General features: G+C 45.9%; 1 protein-coding gene across 11 annotated transcripts in view; it reads right to left on the bottom strand.

Annotated features, from left to right (window-relative positions):
- The window catches only part of ITSN1 (intersectin 1), a 351,280-nt gene that overhangs the window by 217,728 nt on the left and 109,601 nt on the right, over positions 1-23,951 (bottom strand). For 8 of the 11 annotated variants that reach the window (XM_063956498.1, XM_063956491.1, XM_063956499.1 and 5 more), the window contains 3 exons: positions 5,884-6,044; positions 3,806-3,985; positions 269-362 (listed from right to left, as the gene is read on the bottom strand). In XM_063956498.1, the coding sequence (XP_063812568.1) occupies positions 269-362; positions 3,806-3,985; positions 5,884-6,044 (435 nt within the window). The remainder of the gene's footprint in view (positions 1-268; positions 363-3,805; positions 3,986-5,883; positions 6,045-23,951) is intronic. The other 3 variants (XM_063956496.1, XM_063956501.1, XM_063956500.1) reach the window with 2 other exon arrangements.

Below are 23,951 nucleotides of genomic sequence, written 5' to 3'. Positions count from 1 at the left end.
AGCACCAGCCAATCAGCTCCAATATGTAAATCGACAGTTAGGAGCTGATTGGCTGGTGCGTAATCACCCTCCACTTATCACTGCTTCTTCTCCAGGTTAATACATCTGCCCTTGTGTTTTATTCTACCCAAAACTGAATATTCATCAGGTGGCTTCTGCACGAGAGAGAGAGAGAGAGAGAGAGAGAGAGAGAGAGAGAGAGAGAGAGAGAGAGAGAGAGAGAGAGAGAGAGAGAGAGAGAGAGAAGCACATACACACTCTTACTTACATAGCCACATCAAACGACTGTGCTTTCTGAAGTTTAGTGCTTAGTTGGGTGACGGCACCGGACCGGCCGAATGACGAACTCTTTGGCAATGTGGCTGCAAGAGCAGAAAAGTAAACATTACTCTCTACTCTTATTTAGGGACCTTTCAATATTTCAACTACTAAACTAACGCAACAGAAATGGCCCATGTCACAATGCCATACGCAGCTTATATCAGGCGTTTGTTCTCACAATACAGTGACTGAGCAGACCGATGTTGGTCAGTGATACTGCCGCAGTCTAAAGGCCATGAACTTTTGTGGTCTGTTCTGCTGCATTTGACCGTTTTTAATACAAGCACTGCATTCCCTCAGACTTCAGGTCACTGCCCTATCCTAGTATGGAATATACCTTTAAAAACCGAAACAAACATACCGTACATCATTGTGGTGCAAGTTTAAAAAGGGAAGGTTCAGCCACCCAGGAGTAAAAAAAATAATAATGTTAAATTGTTTTTTAAATAAACTTTCCAGGCCCCTGTAATTCTCCCTAGAGATGCCAGAAAGGCACACCGATACTATCATGGTAAAAATTGTTGATTGTTGGTGTACCGGTTTCCAACGCGGCAGCTGTTTGTATCCTCGAGCTACCGGTCAGGAGAACCAGTCATATAGTGCCTAGGGAAGAGTGGCCAACATTCCCAGTGCTGGCCAGTACATGTACAAGCTGACCGTTACACTGGTCTATCGCTGTGTGAAAAAAAACTTAACTAAGAAACTCCCCACAGAATTCCACATACCACGTGTTGTGTCAAGCACACACTTTACAGAGTTCTTCTACACTGTATAATCTACAGTGGGTGCTCTATATAAGTGGTGAGGCTTGCTGCCAAAAGACTGATTAATAGTCCTCCATAAACAGATGCTTAGCCGCTTATATACACAATGAGGTTAGTATATAGTATCAGACCAGTAACCAGCAAGCCTGCTCTGTGCATTAATACTAAACCCTACTTATGTGTGGGCACAGAAATAAGGACTAAAACCAGAGCATTCTTTAACCCCATTCATGACCAAATGATATTACAATCTATTTTTTAATTGACGGAGCTTTATTTTCCCTGTTAAACCCCCCCACCCCACCCACCTCCCATCTTTCTAAACCAGCCCTGGACCCCCAAAAAATTACAGGGAACATGTAATGAACCGGCACCGGGCTCTTTGAGCAAGCCCTGGTTCTAAAATGAAGGGAACAAAACGAGTAGAAGTCCCCCTCATTTTCAAAATCAGCACCAGGCTCCACCAGCAGGGGAGGATAATGCACAAGCCAGGACACACACCTGATTGGGTCCTATGGCCGAAGCATTCTCCCCCTAGTCAGGCCAGGCCGGGGATTCCTGGGCTCCCTCCTCTCCAAGGCACCCAAGTCCTGGACTGACATCCGAGGCTATCCCCAGCACTACTGGGCTGTGGGTGCAGAGTTGACAGTCCATTTGTGATAAATATTGTCTTTTGCAAGAGGACTACAGGTTCCAGCAAGCCTGCCCTGCATGCGGGGACTCTGAAAACTACAAATACCAGCATGCAGGGCATTAAGGGCCTGCTGGTACCTTTAGGGATCCTGTAAAAGAAATATTAAACTAAAGACACAATACCGAATGTAATATTTTATTAGCCAGCACCATGACTTGGAGGGCAGCGGCCTTTAAGCTCTTTTACATGGCCGCCACCTATCTAGGACTTCCCGTGTCTTCAATCTTCAGGAGCTCTTCACCGCTCCTCCTCCACCGTTGGAATGACAACTGCTGCCTTACAGTGGATAATATTAGCCAGCACTAGGGGGCGGGCGATGACGGGAGGTCGCACATACCACCATTATGCATGCCGCCCGCTGCCCAACTCTGCACATTTAAAGTTTCCTGTACGGCTGCCTTGTACCCCGCCGCCATACCGTCAGACTCACACAGCAGCGGCAGATGGTCCCGGGATCCCTCTGTATCCCACACCGCCGCCACTCTGACAGTGTGTTGGGCAGCAGGGACCAGAGATCGGTCTTCTGCTCAAGTCTCAACAGCCTACACACTACAGTATCAGTCGGCTGGTTGGCAGCCGGGTCTTCTAGATTTTAAGCATGTTTAAAAACCAGGAGACCAGTAACGGGTAAGCAGTTCGGGCGGCAGAGGTTACACACTTGTCCAATGTCGGGCAAAACTGGTCGGTTGGGAGTCATCTCCTGAGGACTGGACAAGTGTGTACCCAGTTTTACCCAGAAAGATCCCTGCTGAGGTCAAGACTGTGAGATCACAAGATCAAGTTCTAGCGTAATGCAAGCCCAGACTCCCACAAAGAACTGCGCACACCATTCAGGTTCGACTCTGTAGGGGCATATTCAATTAAGAGCGGGGTTCCGGCATGTGGCTGCACATGTAACATGTTACTATGATAAGAAATACTTGTTTATTTTTAGTTTGCAACTCTGTAAGATGAGTTTTCCTATCTGGATAACGTACACAGAATTTCCGAAGTGACCTTGCGGCTAATTACCGTAAATGTGCCGCTTTGTGTACAACTACTGTCGCGATATATCGCGTATAAAAATATGCTATTCTCACGGATTAGGAGCAGGGTGCTAGAACACTATTCAAAAGGACAGCTAAACACACGACACTGATAACTGAAAAATAATTAATCCCCAATATCTACATATGTAGATTTCAAATATTAATGAAGTTCACTGTAGAAGACTAAGGGGTATATTCAATTAGGGTCGAAAATTGCCGTCTGTCGAAAAGATGGCATTTTCGACTTTTTAAGGTCGAATAGTGATTCGACCTATTCAGTCCCATCAGTTTTTATTCGACAAGTCGTGGAATTCGACTTGTCGAATAGTACGTGAATCGGCGGTATAGCTGCAGATTCATATACTTTTGAGTTTTCCGACCATCTCAGTCAGACATAAAAAAATGTCGGACTAAGACGTGGGATCCAAAGGAGGGAGGGGGACAGTCGCAGGGCATACAGGGGAGAGCAGCGCTACACCACAGCGCTGCAGCAGGATGTCGCACGGCAGCGTCCACTCGGCTCCAGCAAGTGAGGTCACGCTTGCTGGAGCCGGGTGGACACTGCCGTGAGGTCGGGCGGCTGTGAGACGTCCTTCTGCAGCGCTACTGTAACGCTGCTCTCCTCCGTCTCCCTCATCTCAATTTGACTTTTTAAAAGTCGAATTGAGATGAGATTGAATAGGGGTTGTCGGATCCATTCCAACAAATGCATGTCGGAATGGATCCGACCCTAATTGAATATACTCCTAAAAGAGCTATCAATTGCATAGACTGGTGTCTGATCTCACTGGGAATGATACAGTCCGAGATGCAATCAAAACAATTCCTGCAATTAATTAAAATCGGTTTTGCTGTTAGTTCAGCAAGAGTTAAGACCCCACCCCCCTCCGCAATGTACAAAACGAGTCCTGGATGAAGCCGTCTAGGACACAGACTGGCCAGTATTAATCTATAGAGTCCCAGGTAGAAGGTTGCAGTATTAGTTATGTGCAGCATACCCGAGTGAGCAAAAGCAGGAAGAGGCTGGATTACGGCCGGCGCTCCATTAGCCAGGGGTGGCACTGCCGAGGCAGGAACAGAGGACACTAAAGGAGGAGACATCCCTACTACTGGAATAGGAGGCATTGGCACGGGGACTACAGCTGCGAGGGGAGGCATGCCGCCAATAGCACTCATACCTGGAAGAGACAAAACAGTGCACTTGTACAGACTGTACAGAAAATAGCCATAAACTTCAGAATTTATGCACACAACAGCTCGCTAAGCCGCTGTGGGTGGAGCAAGCATCCACGTAGGGGTCCTGTATAAGTGATGTAAGCATGGGATGAATCAGTACAGGTCAGGATGCAGCCAATCCGTTCGTTAGGAGCCATTTGCATTACTAGGGCCAATTTATGAATATGTCGTTATGTGTGCCGACACACAGCAGCCACCCAGATTACAACCAGGTTACTAAACACGGCTCTGTACATATTAATTGTACAACAAATATATGTACAGTATGGTGCTGTTGGCATGAACAGCAACACAGACTGAGGCCAATTCAATTGTTTTGGGCGTCTAAAAATCCAATATAAACTGGATTTTTTTTAGACGCCCAAACAATTGTCACTATTCAATTGTCGTTTGGGTGGCCATGCACATTGCGCATGTTGCGCATAAACAGACAGGGTTTAACCACCTAAAACGGCTAATCCTATCTAAACTCCAGGCTTTGGTCCTTTAAACTCCCGCTCAGACCCACCGAGTTTACATAGTTGGTGAGGATGAAAAAAGACAATGTCCATCGAGTTCAACCTGTATTATAAAATTATATATCATTTAGATGCTGTAACCTTGGATATTTCTATCAGTTAGGAATTTATCTAATCCATTTTTAAACTTATTTAGTGAACCCACCATTACTACCTCCTCTGGTAGAGAATAACAAATCCTTACTGCTCTTACTGTGAAGAACCCTTTCCTCCGTTGTGTATGAAATTTTTCTTCTTCTAACCTCAGGGGGTATCCTTATGTCCTATGTTGCATTCTTTTGATAAACAGAAAGTCTGATAAGTCCTTGTATTGTCCCTTAATGTATTTATAAATATTAATGATGTCCCCTCTCAGCCGCCTCTTTCCCAGTGTAAACATATCTAACCTTGTAAGTCTTTCTTCATAATTCAGTGCCTCTAACCCCTTAACCAGTTTGGTAACTCGCCTCTGAACCCTTTCGAGTTCCAACATATCTTTTTTTATAGTGTGGTGCCCAGAACTGTACACAATATTCCAGGTGCGGCCGCACCAATTATTTATACAGTGGCAAGATTACACTCTCATCCCGTGTCTCCATTCCCCGTTTCATGCATGCTAACACCTTATTTGCTTTTGTTGCTGCATTTTGACATTGCGTATTGCTACTAAGTCTATTATCGATGAGCACACCAAATCCTTTTCAACTACCGTTATCCCTACATTTTCGCCAGTTAATTTATAGGTTACTCGATTGTTCTTAGTCCCAAAGTGCATAACTTTTCATTTATCTGTATTGAACCTCATTCTCCATTTGTCTGCCCAGACCTCCAGTCTGGATAAATCATTCCGTAGACGAAATCATTCCGAGTTTGCACTGCAAGAAAAAAATTCAGTCCCACGGCAACTGGGCACCTAAATGGAGCAACAATTGAATTTCTCTATTTTGCACCCCCTAGTGGTAGCCACGGGATAAAACAATTGAATCGGCCCCAATGTGCTCGACAACTGATGAAGTGAAGTCTAACATGGCGACATATCAGGGTCAGGAAAAACACAATCCAGGCAGGCGAGGATCATTTATGGTCAACAGATATCTTGAGACCAGAGTTAAACCCTTCCAGGGACCACACTGGTTTCTAAAGATTGTAGTAATGCAGACTTGCGCAATAAGCCGGGAGCGTTGGGATGAGGGGATTGTTACCATGCACACACACAAACAGACAAATGGGTCCTGTGTTTAGCAGCAGGGTACAAGTCTCACAGCCTCACACTGTAGTCACATGAAAGCCATGCTTAGCAGCTACTTTCTCATTTAAGGAACCAATCCCCATTCAATACTAACCAAAGCCTGCGGGGTTGGGGATGGCGACAAGTGTCTTCAGCATGGCAGCAGGGAGAGTGGCGGGCAGAGGGTATCCTTGCAACTTCAGTTTGATCAGTTTCATAGCTATGGAGAATTCCAGCTGATCCATTCTACCATCATTGTTCATGTCAGCCAAGGCCCTACAAGAAACACACAATCATGGGAGTTACAGAAAGAACACTTGTAAAGAGGTCTTGTAGCATAGATACAAAAGGACAGAGACATTTCACTTTATACTAGCAGCTGGCATACAGCCAACTCTAACACATGGTGGGCAACAACCAGCAGCAGGAGTACCACCAATCATAACCCATAGTGGGCAATAACCAGCAGCCAGAGTACCACTAACACATGGTGGGCAACAAGCCGCTGCTAAAGTACCGTCAACCCTAAGACATGGTGGGCAGCAACCAGCAGCAGAGTAACACCCATCCTAACACATGGTGGGCAACAAGCAGCAGCTGGAGTACCGCCAATCATAACCCATAGTGGGCAATAACCAGCAGCTGAGTACCACTAATCCTAAAACATGGTGGACAACAAGCAGCAGCTGGAGTACTACCAACCCTAAGCCATGGTGGGCAACATGCAGCTGGAGTGTCACCAATCCTAACCCATAGTGGGCAACAACCAGCAGCTGGAGTGTCACCAATCCTAACCCATAGTGGGCAACAACCAGCAGCTGGAGTGCCACCAATCCTAACCCATAGTGGGCAACATACAGCTTGGAGTGTCACCAATCCTAACCCATAGTGGGCAACAACCAGCAGCTGGAGTGCCACCAATCCTAACCCATAGTGGGCAACAACCAGCAGCTGGAGTGCCACCAATCCTAACCCATAGTGGGCAACAAGCAGCAGCTGGAGTGCCACCAATCCTAACCCATACTGGGCAACAAGCAGCAGCTGGAGTGCCACCAATCCTAACCCATACTGGGCAACAAGCAGCAGCTGGCATGCCACCAATCCTAACCCATAGTGGGCAAAAAGCAGCAGCTGGAGTGCCACCAATCATAACCCATAGTGGGCAACAAGCAGCAGCTGGAGTGTCACCAATCCTAACCCATAGTGGGCAAAAAGCAGCAGCTGGAGTACCACCAATCCTAACCCATAGTGGGCAACAAGCAGCGGCTGGAGTGCCACCAATCCTAACCCATAGTGGGCAAAAAGCAGCAGCTGGAGTGACACCAATCCTAACCCATAGTGGGCAACAAGCAGCAGCTGGAGTGCCACCAATCGTAACCCATAGTGGGCAAAAAGCAGCGGCTGGAGTGACACCAATCCTAACCCATAGTGGGCAACAAGCAGCGGCTGGAGTGCCACCAATCCTAACAGATGAAAACTACAGTGTATGGCGCATTGTAGTGATATTTTCAGTGTGTGTTCCACGCTTTGTGCTTTAACAAATACAATCTACTGCGATGGTAACATTATGTAAAAATATGAGCGAAACAATGCAGTGTGGTTATTTTGGAAAGCAATGGCGCAAACAATAAAATGTACCCCCCAACAATGCCTGTCCATCAGTGGGGGTTTTCCAGATGTCATTTGTACCATCTCCAAGATGTGTGTAACTAAACACATTTATAATATGGTCACTTTCTGAATAGCAGCTCAGATGGCTCACTAGAGCTACAATGGGGGGGGGGGGGGGGGGGGGGGGGGGGAGTACAATGCAGAGGCTGATATTACGGGTGTGCCGAGTATAACACACTGCTCAGTTAAGCTGTATCACACTATTTCAGGTACTTACACGCCAGGCATTGAAACATAAGCAGCTTTATGACTATGCCCGGCAACATATGAATGAACATTCACTGGGAGGAAACACAAAATCCCAGTATATTACACTCCTCTCTACCCCTAGCGTTTCAGTGGTTTGTGGATTCCTTCCTCAAAAAACTGCCGCCTTCAGCTTCCTGACCAGAAATCCCAGCTACAATTGTGTTTAAGCAATTTCTATAACCATTTGTCACCAGAGGTTACTGTCAAAGTCATAAAAATATCACGCTGCACATTGCCATATATGCACCTCATGCGTGTGCCCGCTGCACGAGCATGAGCTCTTCCGTGCGTGCGTATACTCGCAGTCGCGTGCACTCGCAGGCGCACGGTATGCGCATTTACGGTAGAGTTTGAGTGCGTCTAGCGGGCGACTCAATCATAACATATTTTAGTCATATAATGTATTTTGTAGATTATGGTCCCTTTGATAGAATCTGAAAGTTTAGTTAATATAGCATGTTCGGGGACAGAGAGATTCCTCTTTGTTTGATACGAAGGGTCAGACAGGGGTTACACAGTGGTGTTTAGTATCCATCGGAAGAGAATATAATTAGCAATATTCCGGTGTTGGTTTGAAGCGGATTACTCGCTCGTGCGTATAGTTATGGACATTAGAAGTTTATGGACATTTACTATATTTGCACTTTATTACCCATGCGGCGGGAAACCTGAGTTTCCCTCCCACCTGAGCAGTTTGAAATAGTCACAGCCCACCTGTATGAACCAACCTATGACCTTTTGTTATAATGCAGAGACGAATTCCTGTGTCCAATGAACAATAAGAATGTGGGGACCATTGTACTGTATTGTGTGTAGTGTATAAAAAGACAAGCCGATCTGGGCCAGCTCTCTACTCTTCTCAACGGTTCTCATCACTGATAATCGGGAGCTGGATATCCAGAAAGGCGCTTGCGATTGTTCCCCTTGTGCGTAAGTTCTCTGCAACCATATTTATCTCCTATTTTGTTGTAAGCCATTCTCTCTCTCCTTTCCCCCTTAAATGTAATTGTGTCTTTGTTGTATTTTATCTGTAGTAACTCGGTTAGGTATTTTATGTTAGTTTGGTAGTGTATAACTTGTATTGTGTATTCTTTTGCGATTGAACGTTCATTCTCTCCCTTAAAAGGTGTTAGACCCTTAGACCGGTATTTGAGTGTTTATTATATTGCTAAAGGGTTCTCAGAGCGTAAGAGTCGCTCATACAGCTTTTAAACTAACAACGTTACACTGTGTTGCATTTACACCTTATCACTGCACAAAGGTTTACAATTTAAGTACATTGTTTATGATATTGTTACAAAGGTTTAACACTGAGCGTCAGCGCCGCTTGTGATCTCCTCGTGGTCTCGAGCGTCCGCTACGCTGATAGCGTATCATTACGTTAGTCGGCAACCTATAGCGTGCTTGCCTTTACGGTTTAAGCCGTGAGAGAACGTGCCGCTCGTGTGTCTCGTCCACGGCTAAGCGTTTGTACGCTACGTGCGTACTCTTACGGTATTCCATACGCCAATTGCGTACTGTGTTCATTAACCTTTTAGAGTGTTTTAAATAGGATAAATTATAGGCTTTATCAATTGGGCACTCGCCCGCTCTTCACATATCTGCACTAGGTAATTTCAGCAGACATTATCGGTCAGCAAAGGGCGGGAGGTAATATTCCTCGTAGTGCTGACCAGATAAGAGTCTGCTTCGCTTAGTAAGGAGTGCTGAAGGAATCCGGAACCGGAAGGTAAGAACAGTACGTTATTGTCTTTTAAAACCTGTTTTAGTTTCTGTTTTGCGAACGTACGCATAAGCACACACACCTGTATTTCTTGTTTAGTATTATTTGTCCGTACCTCATTCTCCTGATTGCCACATACTAGTGATAAACGTGCTGAGACATTTGTTGTTATTAATAGTTAAAAGATTAAAAAAAAGTAATATTTAAGGGAATAATTGTAAAAGGCACGCACACAATCTCGCCTAGAATACAAGGGAGATTTGAGTGGTGTTCAGTGAAGGATTACTGTTAAAAATCATTCACATTGATAAACGTGTAGTGTGTTACTGTGGACGTACTTGGTCTGCATACACGTGTCCTTACAAGGGCAGGGCGTACGCAACGCAAGGATCGACGCACGGAGCGTATATTACGCAACGGAGCGTACGGATACGCCCACATAATACAAACCGCACGATAGTATTGTTTTAATAGGCGATAAGGAAGTAACGCGAAAATAACACAAATCTATCTCAAATCCAAAAGTTTAAAGTTAAAAGAAAAAGACTTTCTCTGTTGCAATTCTTCTGGGTTAGACTATTACTGAATGAAAGGAATTCTGTACAGAAATAAGAGTGTTCGAATGTAAGAGTGTGTATATATAAGATTTCTCTTTTACTACGGAAGTGGGAACCATAGGCCAGTAGAAAGAGGTACACCAGCGAGAGTGATATCGTGGGGTGGCTTGGGAGGCGTCCCTTGTTAGTCTCGACATATTAATGAGCAGTAGAGTCTGCTGTACATAACAGACCAGGAGGTCACAGACCAGGAGGTCACAGAACAAGAGGTTCAGGTACAGCAGACTAGAAGTAGAGAAGCACAACGAAGAGGGTTGGTGCGAGACCCATATAGGCCAAAGAAGCTCATCGCTGAAGGAATTCGCAGCAGAAATTTTCGATTCCATTGATCGTTCCGCACATAAGATTAGTTGCTTGTGTGCAGATACGATTGTCTTGCATGTGATTGTGTGCATTAGCGTATCTTGAATTCAGAAGAACGCTACTTGCACATTGTTAACGTGATTTGTGTAATTTTTTTTATTTTAAGGGAAGTAGCCTGATCACTCAGGGACATTCCAGCGACTGATACTTGCTGGGGAGGGTAAGACACTCCCACACGCCCGAGCAAGTAGACGTACTTAGGTGCCCTAGGTTGGGTACGGAACCTCTGGGAACTTTGGTCGCCGTATTGGCCAGCGTGGGCGGAGTTAAGTGGGCGGACCTTGTTGCAAAACCCCCACCGCAGCCTTACCCCGGACATTTTGGTTTTCTGTAAGGGTTGCCGAAGACCCTGATTTGAAGTCAGAGGTAGTGAAAGCAGCACCTGCAGAGATGGGGGCCAGTTGTTCAGGTAAGGGGCGATCAACCCAGGTTCAGGTTGATTTGGTAAACCGACCAATCGGGTCGGCAAGGTATATCATGTGTGAGAAATATGGTCATCACACAGAAATGTTGTGCAATGAATGGGAAAGGATGACTGTGCATGACGGGGAAAAGTTTCCCCGGGTAGGTAGTTTTAACCCAGAAGTATTACAGAATTTAAGGAGAAGAGTGTGCCTGATTAAATCTTCAAAAAGGCGTATTAAACATTATGATTATTTAACATTGTGGCAAGAGGAAGGTGAAATACAAAGGGGGTTGGCGCAAGCCACTGGATCTAACCCTATCAGGAAACTGATAGCCACTGCACCCCCACCACCGTACATACCTGGAGAGAAATTGGTTGCAGAGAATGGCACTCAGGGTTATGTTAAATGTGTAGAAGTTAAGGATAATGTAACCAAAGTAATTAATGCTAACACTAATCCGTGCAAGTTGTACCCTGTTTTGAACTTTCCCCAGGATTGTGACCAAGAGGATGAGCCCACAACAATATCAGCACTCTCCCTAGCAGCCACCATATCAGAAACAGCAGTAGGCACGACCCAACCCGTAAGATTAGTATCAAAGGCCCCTAGCGGAGGGACAGGTGAGGTCGTATCGACTGGTAAGTACGGCACCATACACTATGCTGAAACCATTTCACCACATGTTGTAGAATCTACTCAGAATGATGTTGTTGGACTTAATCCTGTTAGGGTAATAGCAGTGCCAAATGGGAAAACTGACACTTCAGGAGCAACTCCTGTCAGGAACATCGCCATGCACTGTCCCTTTTCCCGAGCAGAATTAAGATCAATGATGTCTGAATTCCCTGATCCTAGGAAAGACTTAGTTGCATGTCAAAAGTATATTAGGGAGCTAGGAAATTCTGCAGAGCCAAATAACAAAGATTGGAGGACAGTTTTGAGGGCATGTTTACCCCCCAGTGTTGATCCGTTAAAGTTTATCGCTGATTGCAAGTTAGATGAGGAAGTACCACTAACAGACGAGTATAATCAGGATAATGTAAAGAGAATCAACTTACAGTTAGGGGTATATTTTCCTGCAGTAGTAAAGTGGAATAAAATCTTTACAATAAAACAAAAAGAAGGTGAATCCACACCAGAGTATTTTCACCGGGCTCTGCAGGATATGGCTAGGTACACTGGTATAGATGACATTAAAACTAATGTACACCACAGGGAAGTAGCTGTTTCAGTATTAATGGACGGTCTAAAGGAGGTTTTAAGGAATAGAATACAAACCACTAGGCCTGATTGGAGAGGTATGTCGGTGGATGCATTGGGAGAGGCTGCTGCTGGGCATGATCGGAATATCATCAGACACAGGGAGTCACAGAGTGATAAATTAATGGCTGTAAGCATACAGGCTCTTACTACTGGGCCACCACCTCAGCCCAGAACTGTGACCCCTGTGGGTAAGTCAAGAGGTATAAAATGTTATAGTTGTCACAGAGAGGGACACCTGTCACGTGATTGTAAAACAAAACAAAGGCAAAATTCATATCAATCCCCTAGACAACGACCTGATACGAGACATTGGGATCAAGGACCGAAAGGGCGGAGCTATGAGCCACATGCAGGGGAAACCAAAAGGTATCCCCCAAGAAGTGACTGGCAAATCCCTGATAGTTCCCATCTACCCCCACCACAAGTAATTGCTGCCAGCGCGATTCAGGGCGGTCACCATACCCAATAGGGGTGTGGCCACACCTGTAATCTGCAGCCAGTAAAATTGATTGCAAGTCTTGGAAGTGAACCCGAGATCACAATTGATGTAGCTGGTAAATCATTAAATTTCTTTGTAGATACGGGGGCGGCCAAATCAGTGATAAATTCGACAGTGGGCATGAGAACCACTGGTAAAACAATTCCAGCCATGGGAGTAACAGGAGTAGTACAGCACTACCCTGTTAGCAAACCAGCAGAGATTACAATAGGGCCCTTGCATACCAAGCATTCCTTTTTGCTGGCTGCATCGGCACCAACTAATCTCCTGGGAAGAGATTTATTGTGTAAAATGGGGTGCGTCATTTATTGTACTCCTGAAGGTGTATTCTTAGACATACCTGAGAATCACGCTCAGGAAGTACGAGACATGCTAGACTCCCCATCAAAATTAATGTCACATACCGTTATGATAAATAGGAGTTCATCCCAGGTAGAAGAAATGACATCCCAAATACCAGAGTCACTTTGGACTAAAGATGGACAAGACACTGGATTAATGGCAAACGTAGCTCCAGTAGTTGTGCAAGTAAAAGATGGTAGGATAGCTCCAAAAATCCCACAATACCCTCTGAAGCCAGAGGTGGAGTTAGGAGTATACCCAGTAATAGAGCGCTTGCTACAACAGGGCATTCTGGTAAGAACATCCAGCACTGCCAATAGTCCCTGTTAAAAAGAGTGGGGGGAGCGGTTACAGGCTAGTGCAGGATCTAAGGGGGATTAACAAAATAGTTGAGAGTCAGTTCCCCGTAGTGCCAAATCCAGCTGTCATCCTTATGCAGATCCCTCCCACTGCGAAATTTTTCACTGTTATTGACCTTTGCTCCGCCTTCTTCTCGGTACCTCTGCACCCTGACAGCCAATATTTGTTTGCATTCACATACAGAGGAGTCCAATACACATGGACTCGATTACCACAAGGTTTCATAGACAGTCCAAGTATATTTTCACAGCCTTTGCATGATTGTTTACAGTCTTTCCAACCAGAGAGTGGATCAATATTAATACAATATGTGGATGATTTACTACTATGTTCAGATTCACTGGAAGCGTCCCTGAAAGATACGAAACAGCTCCTGTTTCATCTTTCAGACACAGGACACAAGGTCTCCAAAGACAAGTTGCAATTATGCCAGACTAAAGTAAAATATTTGGGACACTGTCTGACACAAGGACTGAGACACCTGACCGCTGATAGAATTCAAGCAATTCGAGACATGACTCTGCCACAAACTCAGCAACAGATCAGAACGTTTTTAGGAATGTGTGGGTATTGCCGTAACTGGATCCCAGGTTTTTCCATTCTAGCATTACCTTTGCAGGAGATGGTCTCATCAAACAAACCTGATCGGATTTCGCATACAGACGAATCCGAGATGGCATTTGAGAGACTTAAACAGTGCCTAACGCAGGCACCAGCATTAGGTATGCCAGACTATGGGAAACCCTTTGAGCTGTACGGAACAGAAAGTGCTGGTTGCGCGGCAGGCGTCCTAACCCAAAAGCACGGTGATGCCAGCAGGCCGGTAGCATACTACAGCGCTCAGTTAGATACGGTAGCGCGATCCCTCCCCACATGCTTACGAAGTGTCGCTGCGATAGCATTGCTAGTAACGAAAAGCGAAGATGTAGTGCTAGGACACAACCTCACAATCTATACACCACATGCAGTGTCAGCCTTGCTGAATTCAGCTCAAACTAGACACGTCTCATCAGCACGGTTTACAAGATGGGAATTGGCATTAATGGCCCCCGTAAACATCACCATAAAAAGATGCAGTGCATTAAATCCGGCAACGTATCTCCCAGGTGTGCCTGGACAGGCACAAAGGGTGGAGGATGAGAGTAATAGTGAAGGAGGATTTAAGACAGGGGATGACACGCATGATTGTATGGAATATTTGACCCAAAATTTCACGGCAAGGCCTGACATCAGTGACAACCCACTGGAAGATGTAGATCTTACTTTCTACACCGACGGTAGTTGTCACAGACAGACGGACTCGGGAGACTTGTGTACTGGATATGCAGTCGTAGATGACCAAGGCACCATAGAAGCAGAACCGCTAGGCCCACCTCACTCAGCCCAGGTTGCTGAACTGGTTGCCCTAACCAGAGCATGTGAATTGGCTAAGGGCAAATCAGCCAATATCTATACCGATTCTAGATACGCATTCGTAGTCCATGATTTCGGAGCTCTATGGCGCCTCAGAAATTTCATGACGGCAGCTGGTACACCGGTAGCGCATGCAGCCCACATCAAAAGGCTTCTAACAGCGATACAGGAACCCGACAGAGTGGCTGTTATCAAGTGTAAAGCACATACATATAGCCAAGACCCGGTATCACTTGGTAACAGCCGAGCAGACGAAGCTGCTAAGTTAGCAGCTGGTACCCCCAGACAAACAGACACCACACAACTGATGATATTTAATACCGTCAACACACAGAAATTGTGTGAAATGCAAAATTTGTGTTCCACACAGGAAAAGGCAGTTTGGAGGGCAAAAGGATATGGCCAGGAGTCCTCAGGACTCTGGACAGATGGGCAGGGTAAACCAGTGGCACCCAGAGCATACCTTCCAAGTTTAGCGGAAGCAGCACATGGGCTGACTCATCTAGGCAAGGAAGGGATGTGCAAGTTGGTAAGAGCATATTGGTGCGCCCCAGGATTTTCCTCCCATGCGGGAAAAAGGGCAATGACATGCCTCACCTGCTTGAGGAAGAATATCGGAAAGGCAATACCAACAGAACCATCTCATATCCCACCTACAGGCGGCCCTTTTCAGGTGATACAAATTGATTTCATACAATTACCCCCTTGTCGAAATTTGAAGTATGTACTAGTTTGTATAGATGTGTTTTCAAATTGGGTCGAAGCATTTCCTGCGGCCACAAACACCGCTATGTTTACTGCTAAGAAAATTGTGCAGGAATTTGTGTGTAGATACGGTATCCCTAGAATAATTGAAAGTGATAGGGGTACCCATTTTACAGGTGATGTCTTTCAAGGAATGTGTAAGTTGATGGGAATTGATAGTAAGCTGCACACTCCATACCGCCCCCAGGCGAGTGCGAAAGTAGAAAGAGTGAACAGCACTATTAAAAATAAATTGAGCAATGTTATGGCGGAAACAGGATTGACATGGCCAGAAGCTTTGCCCATTGTATTATACAGCATCAGAACCACTCCCAGGTCCCCTCTTAATCTGTCCCCTTTTGAAATTCTGTTCGGTCGACAACAGCATGTTATGATTAACCCTCAGGATGATTTGAAGTGTAACAATGAAGTGACTGTAAAGTATCTGGTTAAGATGAGTCAACAGCTAAGGAATCAGAATGATAATTTGAAGTTGGTGATTCCTGATCTGCCAGATAGTAATTGTCATGACATTGAACCTGGGGATTATGTAATGATACGGAATTTTCTACGCTCAGGTTGCCTTATTGACAGATGGGAAGGACCATACCAAGTCTTATTGACTAGCACGACAGCATTGAAGGTTGCCGAGAGAGAGACTTGGGTCCATTCGTAGCATTGTAAGAAGGTTGCTGATCCAGAGAGGTCCCGTGATAAAGAACAGACGGTAGAGGAAGTTGTATCACTGGAGTGTCTGTTTCAGGAGGACTGAGACGGCACCTGAGCATTGAGAATAATAAGATCGGAGGCAGTTGTCGATTCCCTGTTCCCTTTTATTGTTTTTCTCCACTTCCCATCCCATCTCCCTCAATTATTTCTTTCCCCCTTCTCATTCTTCTCCATTTCCTCCTATAAGATGGACTTGCCCCAAGACACTGTGATCCGGATTTTCCTGTTGACCATGATGTTGACCAGAGCAGTCTGTTCCGGCGAGAGTACCAGGGAGGTCGAGAGAGGTTCTGGAATGGGTTCTGATGACAAAGTTGGAGGCGTAGATTTCCAAGAACAACATAATCATCAAGCAAAGGCGAGTATCAGAAAACGATCCGATAGCATTGACAATAGGAGGAATTGTGAAGGATTGTTAGCTGAAGAGAACTGTATCTGTAGACTCTGTAACAGTGTAGTTGAGGATGGGTGCATCAAGAAATGTCAGTCCAGTTTTAATATCCACATGGACCGGCATCCATTGAGTGACTATCACTCCTTAGTGGGTAAAGTGTTAAATCAGACAGATTGTTGGGTATGCTCTCAAGTACCTCAAGGCCATAGCAAATCAGGATTAGTGCCATTCCCTTTAACTATAGGGGAGGTACTTGAGCTAAGTGGTGGGAGGCCGGTGGACAGGAGGTTTAATATCTCCAGTCCTCCTAGTTTGAAGCTCCACCAATATCATGTGGATAGATCCCTAGTATGTTTTAACAATTCCAATCCCCGAAAGCCGGGAAATTGGGAAGTGTCATGGAATAACCAAACCATGACTTTTTCATACAGAGCCGATAGAATGCCTACAGATACAGAACTTATACGCCACATAGTCGGTAGTGGAAAATATTTCCGATATAGGTATACCCTAGGAAGTAGGATCATGAGAGTTGGAGAAGTATCACCAGGATACTGTGCACATATCGTACAAACTGATACGTGTACTAAACAGATGGGAGAATTAGGGTTAGGAGGTTTCATAAGGAAAATGTGTAATATGGTTATGTCCTACTCCGTCCCATATGTTCTCCCCGATGATGCATATTTCATATGCGGGAGGAAGGCGTATAAGTGGCTTGCCCCAAACTCAGAAGGGTTATGTTATATTGGAAAAGTACTGCCTGAGGTAATGACCGTATCCCACACTAAAATGAAGGATATTCACCGCAGTGCCCAAGCTCCTTATACTCACACTCATTACGAGCACATCGTTAAACGGCACCTGATAGAAAGAACAGAGCATCCGGCCTCTGACCTGATCCATGAATCCACCGGGATTCAATTCCTAATCGCGTTAGATATCACTCGTACCGCCAGAGGAGTGATAAAATAAGAATTTACTTACCGATAATTCTATTTCTCGGAGTCCGTAGTGGATGCTGGGGTTCCTGAAAGGACCATGGGGAATAGCGGCTCCGCAGGAGACAGGGCACAAAAGTAAAGCTTTCCTATCAGGTGGTGTGCACTGGCTCCTCCCCCTATGACCCTCCTCCAAGCCAGTTAGGTACTGTGCCCGGACGAGCGTACACAATAAGGGAGGAATTTTGAATCCCGGGTAAGACTCATACCAGCCACACCAATCACACCGTACAACTTGTGATCTAAACCCAGTTAACAGTATGATAACAGCGGAGCCTCTGAAAAGATGGCTCACAACAATAATAACCCGATTTTTGTAACTATGTACAAGTATTGCAGATAATCCGCACTTGGGATGGGCGCCCAGCATCCACTACGGACTCCGAGAAATAGAATTATCGGTAAGTAAATTCTTATTTTCTCTATCGTCCTAGTGGATGCTGGGGTTCCTGAAAGGACCATGGGGATTATACCAAAGCTCCCAAACGGGCGGGAGAGTGCGGATGACTCTGCAGCACCGAATGAGAGAACTCCAGGTCCTCCTTAGCCAGGGTATCAAATTTGTAGGATTTTACAAACGTGTTTGCCCCCGACTAAATAACCGCTCGGCAAAGTTGTAAAGCAGAGACCCCTCGGGCAGCCGCCCAAGATGAGCCCACCTTCCTTGTGGAATGGGCATTTACATATTTTGGCTGTGGCAGGCCTGCCACAGAATGTGCAAGCTGAATTGTATTACACATCCAACTAGCAATAGTCTGCTTAAAACCAAGAGCACCCAGTTTGTTGGGTGCATACAGGATAACAGCAAGTCAGTTTTCCTGACTCCAGCCGTCCTGGAACCTATATTTTCAGGGCCCTGACAACATCTAGCAACTTGGAGTCCTCCAAGTCCCTAGTAGGTGCAAGGCACCACAATAAGCTGGTTCAGGTGAAACACTGACACCACCTTAGGGAGAGAACTGGGGACGAGTCCGCAGCTCTGCCCTGTCCGAATGGACAAACAAATATGGGCTTTTTTGAGAAAAAAACCACCAATTTTACACTCGCCTGGTCCAGGCCAGGGCCAAGAACATGGTCACTTTTCATGTGAGATGCTTCAAATCCACAGATTTGACTGGTTTTAAACCAATGTGATTTGAAGAATCCCAGAACTACGTTGAGATCCCACAGTGCCACTGGAGGCACAAAAGAGGGTTGTATATGCAATACTCCCTTGACAAAGTTCTGGACTTCAGGAACTGAAGCCAATTCTTTCTGGAAGAAAATTGACAGGGCCGAAATTTGAACCTTAATGGACCCCAATTTGAGGCCCATAGACACTCCTGTTTGCAGGAAATGCAGGAATCGACAGAGTTGAAATTTATTTGTGGGGCCTTCCTGGCCTCACACCACGCAACATATTTTCGCCACATGTGGTGATAATGTTGTGCGGTCACCTCCTTTCTGGCTTTGACCAGGGTAGGAATGACCTCTTCCGGAATGCCTTTTTCCCTTAGGATCCGGCGTTCCACCGCCATGCCAACAAACGCAGCTGCGGTAAGTCTTGGAACAGACATGGTACTTGCTGAAGCAAGTCCCTTCTTAGCGGCAGAGGCCATAAGACCTCTGTAAACATCTCTTGAAGTTCCGGGTACCAAGTCCTTCTTGGCCAATCCGGAGCCATGAGTATAGTTCTTACTCCTCTACGTCTTATAATTCTCAGCACCTTAGGTATGAGAAGCAGAGGAGGGAACACATACACCGACTGGTACACCCACGGTGTTACCAGAACGTCCACAGCTATTGCCTGAGGGTCTCTTGACCTGGCGCAATACCTGTCCCGTTTTTTGTTCAGACGGGACGCCATCATGTCCACCTTTGGTATTTCCCAACGGTTTACAATCATGTGGAAAAAACTTCCCGATGAAGTTTCCACTCTCCCGGGTGGAGGTCGTGCCTGCTGAGGAAGTCTGCTTCCCAGTTTCCATTCCCGGGATGAAACACTGCTGACAGTGCTATCACATGATTTTCCGCCCAGCGAAAAGTCCTTGCAGTTTTTGCCATTGCCCTCCTGCTTCTTGTGTCGCCCTGTCTGTTTACGTGGGCGACTGCCGTGATGTTTTTCCCACTGGATCAATACCGGCTGACCTTGAAGCAGAGGTCTTGCTAAGCTTAGAGCATTATAAATTTACCCTTAGCTCCAGTATATTTATGTGGAGAAAAGTCTCCAGACTTGATCACACTCCCTGGAAATTTTTTCCTTGTGTGACTGCTCCCCAGCCTCTCGGGCTGGGATCCGTGGTCACCAGCATCCAATCCTGAATGCCGAATCTGCGGCCCTCTAGAAGATGAGCACTCTATAACCACCACAGGAGAGACACCCTTGTCCTTGGATATAGGGTTATCCGCTGATGCATCTGAAGATGCGATCCGGACCATTTGTCCAGCAGATCCCACTGAAAAGTTCTTGCGTGAAATCTGCCGAATGGAATTGCTTCGTAGGAAGCCACCATTTTCTACCAGGACCCTTGTGCAATGATGCACTGTTTTTAGGAGGTTCCTGACTAGCTCGGATAACTCCCTGGCTTTCTCTTTCGGGAGAAACACCTTTTTCTGGACTGTGTCCAGAATCATCCCTAGGCACAGCAGACGTGTCGTCGGGATCAGCTGCGATTTTGGAATATTTAGAATCCACCCGTGCTGTTGTAGCAGTATCCGAGATAGTGCTACTCCTACCTCCAACTGTTCCCTGGACTATGCCCTTATCAGGAGATCGTCCAAGTAAGGGATAATTAAGACGCCTTTTCTTCGAAGAAGAATCATCATTTCGGCCATTACCTTAGTAAAGACCCGGGGTGCCGTGGACAATCCAAACGGCAGCGTCTGAAACTGATAGTGACAGTTCTGCACCACGAACCTGAGGTACCCTTAGTGAGAAGGGCAAATTTGGGACATAGAGGTAAGCATCCCTGATGTCCCGGGACACTATATAGTCCCCTTCTTCCTGTTCGTTATCACTGCTCTGAGTGACTCCATCTTGATTTGAACCTTTGTAAGTGTTCAAAAATTTTTTAGCTTTAGAATAAGTCTCACCTAGCCTTCTGGCTTCAGTACCACAATATAGTGTGGAATAATACCCCTTTTCTTGTAGTAGGAGGGGTAATTTAATTATCACCTGCTGGGAATACAGCTTGTGAATTTTTTTCCCATACTGCCTCCTTGTCGGAGGGAGACCTTGGTAAAGCAGACTTCAGGAGCCTGCGAAGGGGAAACGTCTCGACATTCCAATCTGTACCCCTGGGATACTACTTGTAGGATCCAGGGGTCCTGTACGGTCTCAGCGCCATGCTGAGAACTTGTCAGAAGCGGTGGAACGCTTCTGTTCCTGGGAATGGGCTGCCTGCTGCAGTCTTCTTCCCTTTCCTCTATCCCTGGGCAGATATGATCTTATAGGGACGAAAAGACTGAGGCTGAAAAGACGGTGTCTTTTTCTGCAGAGATGTGACTTAGGGTAAAAACGGTGGATTTTCCAGCAGTTGCCGTGGCCACCAGGTCCGATGGACCGACCCCAAATAACTCCTCTTCCTTTATACGGCAATACACCTTTGTGCCGTTTGGAATCTGCATCACCTGACCCCTGTCGTGTCCATAACATCTTCTGGCAGTTATGGACATCGCATTTACTCTTGATGCCAGAGTGCAAATATCCCTCTGTGCATCTCGCATATATAGAAATGCATCCTTTAAATGCTCTATAGTCAATAAAATACTGTCCCTGTCAAGGGTATCAATATTTTTAGTCAGGGAATCCGACCAAGCCACCCCAGCTCTGCACATCCAGGCTGAGGCGATCGCTGGTCGCAGTATAACACCAGTATGTGTGTATATACTTTTAAGGATATTTTCCAGCTTCCTATCAGCTGGTTCCTTGAGGGCAGCCGTATCAGGGGACGGTAACGCCACTTGTTTTGATAAGCGTGTGAGCGCCTTATCCACCCTAAGGGGTGTTTCCCAACGCGCCCTAACTTCTGGCGGGAAAGGGTATACCGCCCATAATTTTCTATCGGGGGGAACCCACGCATCATCACACACTTTATTTAATTTATCTGATTCAGGAAAAACTATGGTAGTTTTTTTACATCCCACATAATACCCTCTTTTGTGGTACTTGTAGTATCAGAAATATGTAACACCTCCTTCATTGCCTTTAACGTGTGGCCCTAATAAGGAATACGTTTGTTTATTCACCGTCGACACTGGATTCAGTGTCCCTGTCTGTGTCTGTGTCGACCGACTAAAGTAAACGGGCGTTTTAAAACCCCTGACGGTGTTTTTGAGACGTCTGGACCGGTACTAATTGTTTGTCGGCCGTCTCATGTCGTCAACCGACCTTGCAGCGTGTTGACATTATCACGTAATTCCCTAAATAAGCCATCCATTCCGGTGTCGACTCCCTAGAGAGTGACATCACCATTACAGGCAATTGCTCCGCCTCCTCACCAACATCGTCCTCCTACATGTCGACACACACGTACCGACACACAGCACACACACAGGGAATGCTCTGATAGAGGACAGGACCCACTAGCCCTTTGGAGAGACAGAGGGAGAGTTTGCCAGCACACACCAAAAACGCTATAATTATATAGGGACAACCTTATATAAGTGTTTTCCCTTATAGCATCTTTTTTTTATATATTTCTAACGCCAAATTAGTGCCCCCCCTCTCTGTTTTAACCCTGTTTCTGTAGTGCAGTGCAGGGGAGAGCCTGGGAGCCTTCCCTCCAGCCTTTCTGTGAGGGAAAATGGCGCTGTGTGCTGAGGAGATAGGCCCCGCCCCTTTTTCGGCGGCCTCGTCTCCCACTCTTAACGGATTCTGGCAGGGGTTAAATATCTCCATATAGCCTCCGGAGGCTATATGTGAGGTATTTTTAGCCAAAATAGGTTTTCATTTGCCTCCCAGGGCGCCCCCCTCCCAGCGCCCTGCACCCTCAGTGACTGCCGTGTGAAGTGTGCTGAGAGGAAAATGGCGCACAGCTGCAGTGCTGTGCGCTACCTTTAGAAGACTGAGGAGTCTTCTGCCGCCGATTCTGGACCTCTTCTTATTTCAGCATCTGCAAGGGGGCCGGCGGCAAGGCTCCGGTGACCATCCAGGCTGTACCTGTGATCGTCCCTCTGGAGCTGATGTCCAGTAGCCAAGAAGCCAATCCATCCTGCACGCAGGTGAGTTCACTTCTTCTCCCCTAAGTCCCTCGTTGCAGTGATCCTGTTGCCAGCAGGACTCACTGTAAAATAAAAAACCTAAGCTAAACTTTTCTAAGCAGCTCTTTAGGAGAGCCACCTAGATTGCACCCTTCTCGGCCGGGCACAAAAATCTAACTGGCTTGGAGGAGGGTCATAGGGGGAGGAGCCAGTGCACACCACCTGATCGGAAAGCTTTACTTTTGTGCCCTGTCTCCTGCGGAGCCGCTATTCCCCATGGTCCTTTCAGGAACCCCAGCATCCACTAGGACGATAGAGAAATTATAAATATATATCTGCGCTTGCAAATTTATTAGACAATATCACTGAAATGTATGATGACACATTCAGGTATACCGGAAGGGAGCTCCAAGCTTATAAAACAGAACTGGTTCAGCATAGGATGGTTCTTAATTATCTCACGGCAGTGACGGGTGGATATTGTGTCACACTGGCAACGCAGTACGGCGTAAAATGCTGCACTTATATTACGAATAGCACCGAGGACCCGGTCGAGGTCATAGACCAAAAGATGGACGACATTCTCCAATTAAAGTGGGAGTTCCGCAGGAGACACAATCTCACCCTCGCTGCTGTGGGTAATGAGCTGACCGGTTGGGTGTCATGGATGAACCCGCGAAATTGGTTCTCTGGTTTAGGAGAATGGGCTCAAGGAATTATCATGGATGTAGGGAAATTTCTTTTGTGTATTCTGGGTGTCATCATATTGGTCGGTCTGATATTTAGATGCGTTCGGGTTTTAACAAAGTGTAAACGTAGCGCCCGAGTGATGAGTTTAAGAAGTGAAGATACTGTAATAACAACGACTGATTTGATTTACGACCCAACGATAGAGACAATGTTGTGATGAAAATGTGATTCCACGGTCCGTTTCTTTCACCCGTTTCTCCTTTGTTTTCCTCCAAGGTAAAAAGACATCTGCTTGGAAGAAGAATTTGACAACCTTTTACACAGACAACTGATGGACTATGCCATAGACCCCCCATATCCCTAGTAACTTTAATTTTACGCTAGCCCAACACTTTTTGTAAGTCTATGGACATTGAGAAAGCTTTTGCTCGCATTTTGGCAAAAGCCCAAAGAGACTACAGTCAACATGTACATCAAGACAAGACATCAGACAAGACTTCAATCAACAAATGTATATTAAACTCACATAGTTTATGA

This window comes from Pseudophryne corroboree, chromosome 2 (genome assembly GCF_028390025.1).
Source record: "Pseudophryne corroboree isolate aPseCor3 chromosome 2, aPseCor3.hap2, whole genome shotgun sequence".
Lineage (NCBI taxonomy): Eukaryota > Metazoa > Chordata > Amphibia > Anura > Myobatrachidae > Pseudophryne > Pseudophryne corroboree.
This window is presented reverse-complemented; position numbering and strand designations above follow the sequence as displayed.